Raw genomic sequence first — 3,143 nt, forward strand, 5'->3', positions numbered from 1 at the left:
GTGTAGTCCTCTAGTTCCCTCTAAGTTTTGGATGACAAGGTTGTCAGCTAAGTTGGTTAGGGATCTGTTTGATCTCCCATTTGCTGCAGAGTTTTTCTCCCAGTTGATGTCAGTGTAGTTAAAGTCTCCCATTACTACTGTGGTATGTTTCCTACATACATTTATTAATTGATTAGTAAAGTGTTCATCTATTTCTTTTATTTGGTTGGGGGGGGGGCTATAGTATACGCCTATAGCAATGTCATTTTTTCCCCTTTTATATTGACCCATATGGATTCTAAGAGGTTTTCATCCTTGGTTTTATGTATTTCTGTAGAGATGTAGTGATCTTTTTATATATAATGCAACTCCATCTCCTCTTTTGTTAGGTCTGTTTCTTTTAAATAGTTTGAATCCTTCCATCAGTGCATTCCAGTCATGAGTTTCATCCCACCAATTTTCAGTCATGGCAACTATAACATATCATCCTTCAAGTACTAATACTTCAACTTCACCCTATTTGTTCCCTAAAGTTTGTTAATGCAGACCATGGTCTAGGAAGCCGAAGTTCTGTTGATGACACCAGTTTTTAAGCCAGTGGTTCGTTTCTGGAATCCTTTCCTCCCTCATTGGATATTGGCCTTCTGTTGGAAGTATAGATGAAAACACCACTTATGCTTCTAATTCTTTAACTTTCTTCCCAAGATGTTCATAATCTCTTGAGTGGACTAGGAGAGCTACTAGAGGCTTTCCTCTTAGTTGTTGTTTTCTTCTAAAAGCAACATGCTTTCATGGCTCTTCTTCTTTAGGTTCAAATATAGGGTCATTCTTTTATGGAAGCTGTTTGTTCCCTATTGTGTTCGGAGTGGGTGTATTGGATTTCTTCTTTAGGTTCATTTCTTTTAGAATCTGTTTCTCTACAAAGGAAACTGGCAAGTGGTAGAGCAAGTCAAAGAGAGAAATGGGGGGGGGGAAGGAGGGGAAAAACGAACTGAGCTGTAAACGAGAGAAGGGAGAAAGAGGGAGCTGAGGGGGGAGAGGAAGAGGAGGAGATTCAAGATGTCTTGTGGCCTTGACCAGGACAGCCTCAGAGGCCTAAAGAGAACTGAAAAGAAAAAGCATTGAATATGAAAGAGGAGAAAAAAAATCATGTTAATTCTATAATTTTGCTAACCCGTAACAGCTGTGAGGTAAAAATTCAATTTTGCCCCTAGCACATCCTCCAAAGCAGGGATCAGTCTTCAGCAGAAAAAATACGAATCCCTCAGCTAAATCATTACTTTAACCATGGTTTCTAGCGCTTCTGCCCTTGGTGAAGGGATTCTGGTGGTTGGGTAGATACAACACATGAAGTGAAAATAATTTTTTAGGGGGGAGGGAGGGCAAAGTCTAACTTGGGCAGGTAGGACGATCTGGTGGTAGTTTTGGACCAAAGATGGCCTCAGCCTCCCTTTCAGGAAATGGAATTAACCCTCAATGTGACGCATCGCTCACCCTGGTGAATATATTTACACCCACCCACCCTTCACTGCCAAAGCAACAATAGGAAGCCATTCTAGGAGGAGGCCATGTTAAGTCTGGTGGCCCAAGGAACAATGTTATAGGTTATACGCTCTGCATCATTAGAGCTACCGGACACATACAAATCCTATGAGGGGTGGGGATCTTTGCCACGTGTCTGACATCATATAGCATCACACACACACCCAACTGAGCAAAACGAAAAGGTAGGGATCACCCAGAATTCGGGCAGGCAAATGGGGAGCACCAGGGACTCTGTCAGCCATCCCTCCTCTCATCTTTCTAAGAAACGGGGAGGGGAGGTTAGCTCCCCAGGGAGGATCCCAGCATTGCGTTCATTCGGGGGGGGGGNAATGTGAGAAACGGTTTGTGGAGTCTGCTCAACTCCTGAGACACCAGAGGGGGCACACAGGGGAGAAGCCCTATAAATGTGGGGAGTGTGCGAAGTGTTTTCTCACAGCAACACTGCTTCGGGTTCACGAGAGAACCCACACGGGGGAGAAGCCGTACAAATGCAGGGAGTGTGGGAAATGCTTTTCCCGAAAAGACCACCTTGGAAAGCATGAAAAGGTCCATACAGGAGTGAACCTCATAGAGTGTAGAAATGTTTTGCTCAAAAGAGAGACATCAGAAGAATCGGCGTAGAGGAGAGTAAAGGTAAAGAGATCAACTGATTGCAGAGGGATGTACCGTTTCATATTTTTCTTATGTAGACTTAAGAGAAATGTTTAAACTAGATGAAATGATATTTGGAACTGAACAAGAGACTATTAGGGAGAATTTGAAACTGAAGTACTGCTTCTGCAAATGATGGACATGTAATTACTTGGTTAGCCATGATAATCTTGGTATTCTCCAACACTAAAGTTCCAAAACTGCCGCACTGTTCCTATCCTCCTCCAACTTTCTCTTCCGTAGAATGGGTATTACATGGCTACCACCATTCCAATCTTAAGATTCTGTTACTCTCTAGGCCAGTGGTTCTCAACCTTTTTAATGCCGCGACCCCAACCGGTCGTAAGTCGAGGACTAAACCGGTCGTAAGTCGAGGACTACCCAACCGGTCGTAAGTCGAGGACTTTCCCTGCCCGGGAGCGCTGCGCATGCGTGGTTCCGCCCCCTGCGCCGGCCGAGGCGTAACTGGCAAGCGGCAGAGATGGAGCAGGCCGACCACCAGCTGGCCCAGCCCAAGGGAGGTAAGGCACCCGCCGGAAAAGGGGGGAAAAATGGCGGACAAAAAAATGGTGGACAAAAAAAATGGCGGACAGCCTTGCTTGGCGACCCCCATGAAATGGTCGATCGACCCCAAATGGGGTCCCGACCCACAGGTTGAGAACCACTGCTCTAGGCTATATCAATAAAATAAGAATTCTGGAACTCTTTTGGGTTTTGTTTCGTGACTTAGCCTCCCTTGAAGAGCTAACATCCGTCTTGACCCTGTGATATCATTTTTCTTTCCAAAAAAGGCAAGGCAAAGTCATATTAAATTTAGGTCCTACCCCTGGGATTTCTTTGCTACCGCCGAAGCATTTTCATACCGTTTATTCATGAACTTGTTTAAAAACTCAGATTTTGGCTAAAGTTCATCTTTGGGGTTTGGTACATTGTTTATCACGATACAAAAAAGATGTTCAGACTAATAA

General features: G+C 44.3%; 1 protein-coding gene across 1 annotated transcript in view; it reads left to right on the forward strand.

Annotated features, from left to right (window-relative positions):
* The window catches only part of LOC107290740 (zinc finger protein OZF-like), a 27,023-nt gene that overhangs the window by 18,125 nt on the left and 5,755 nt on the right, over positions 1 to 3,143 (forward strand). Inside the window, exon 5 of the mRNA XM_015819645.1 lies at positions 1,861 to 2,006. Within this exon, the coding sequence (XP_015675131.1) occupies positions 1,861 to 2,006 (146 nt within the window). The remainder of the gene's footprint in view (positions 1 to 1,860; positions 2,007 to 3,143) is intronic.

The sequence above is a fragment of the Protobothrops mucrosquamatus genome, unplaced genomic scaffold, assembly GCF_001527695.2.
Source record: "Protobothrops mucrosquamatus isolate PMUCROS unplaced genomic scaffold, P.Mucros_1.0 scaffold962, whole genome shotgun sequence".
Lineage (NCBI taxonomy): Eukaryota > Metazoa > Chordata > Lepidosauria > Squamata > Viperidae > Protobothrops > Protobothrops mucrosquamatus.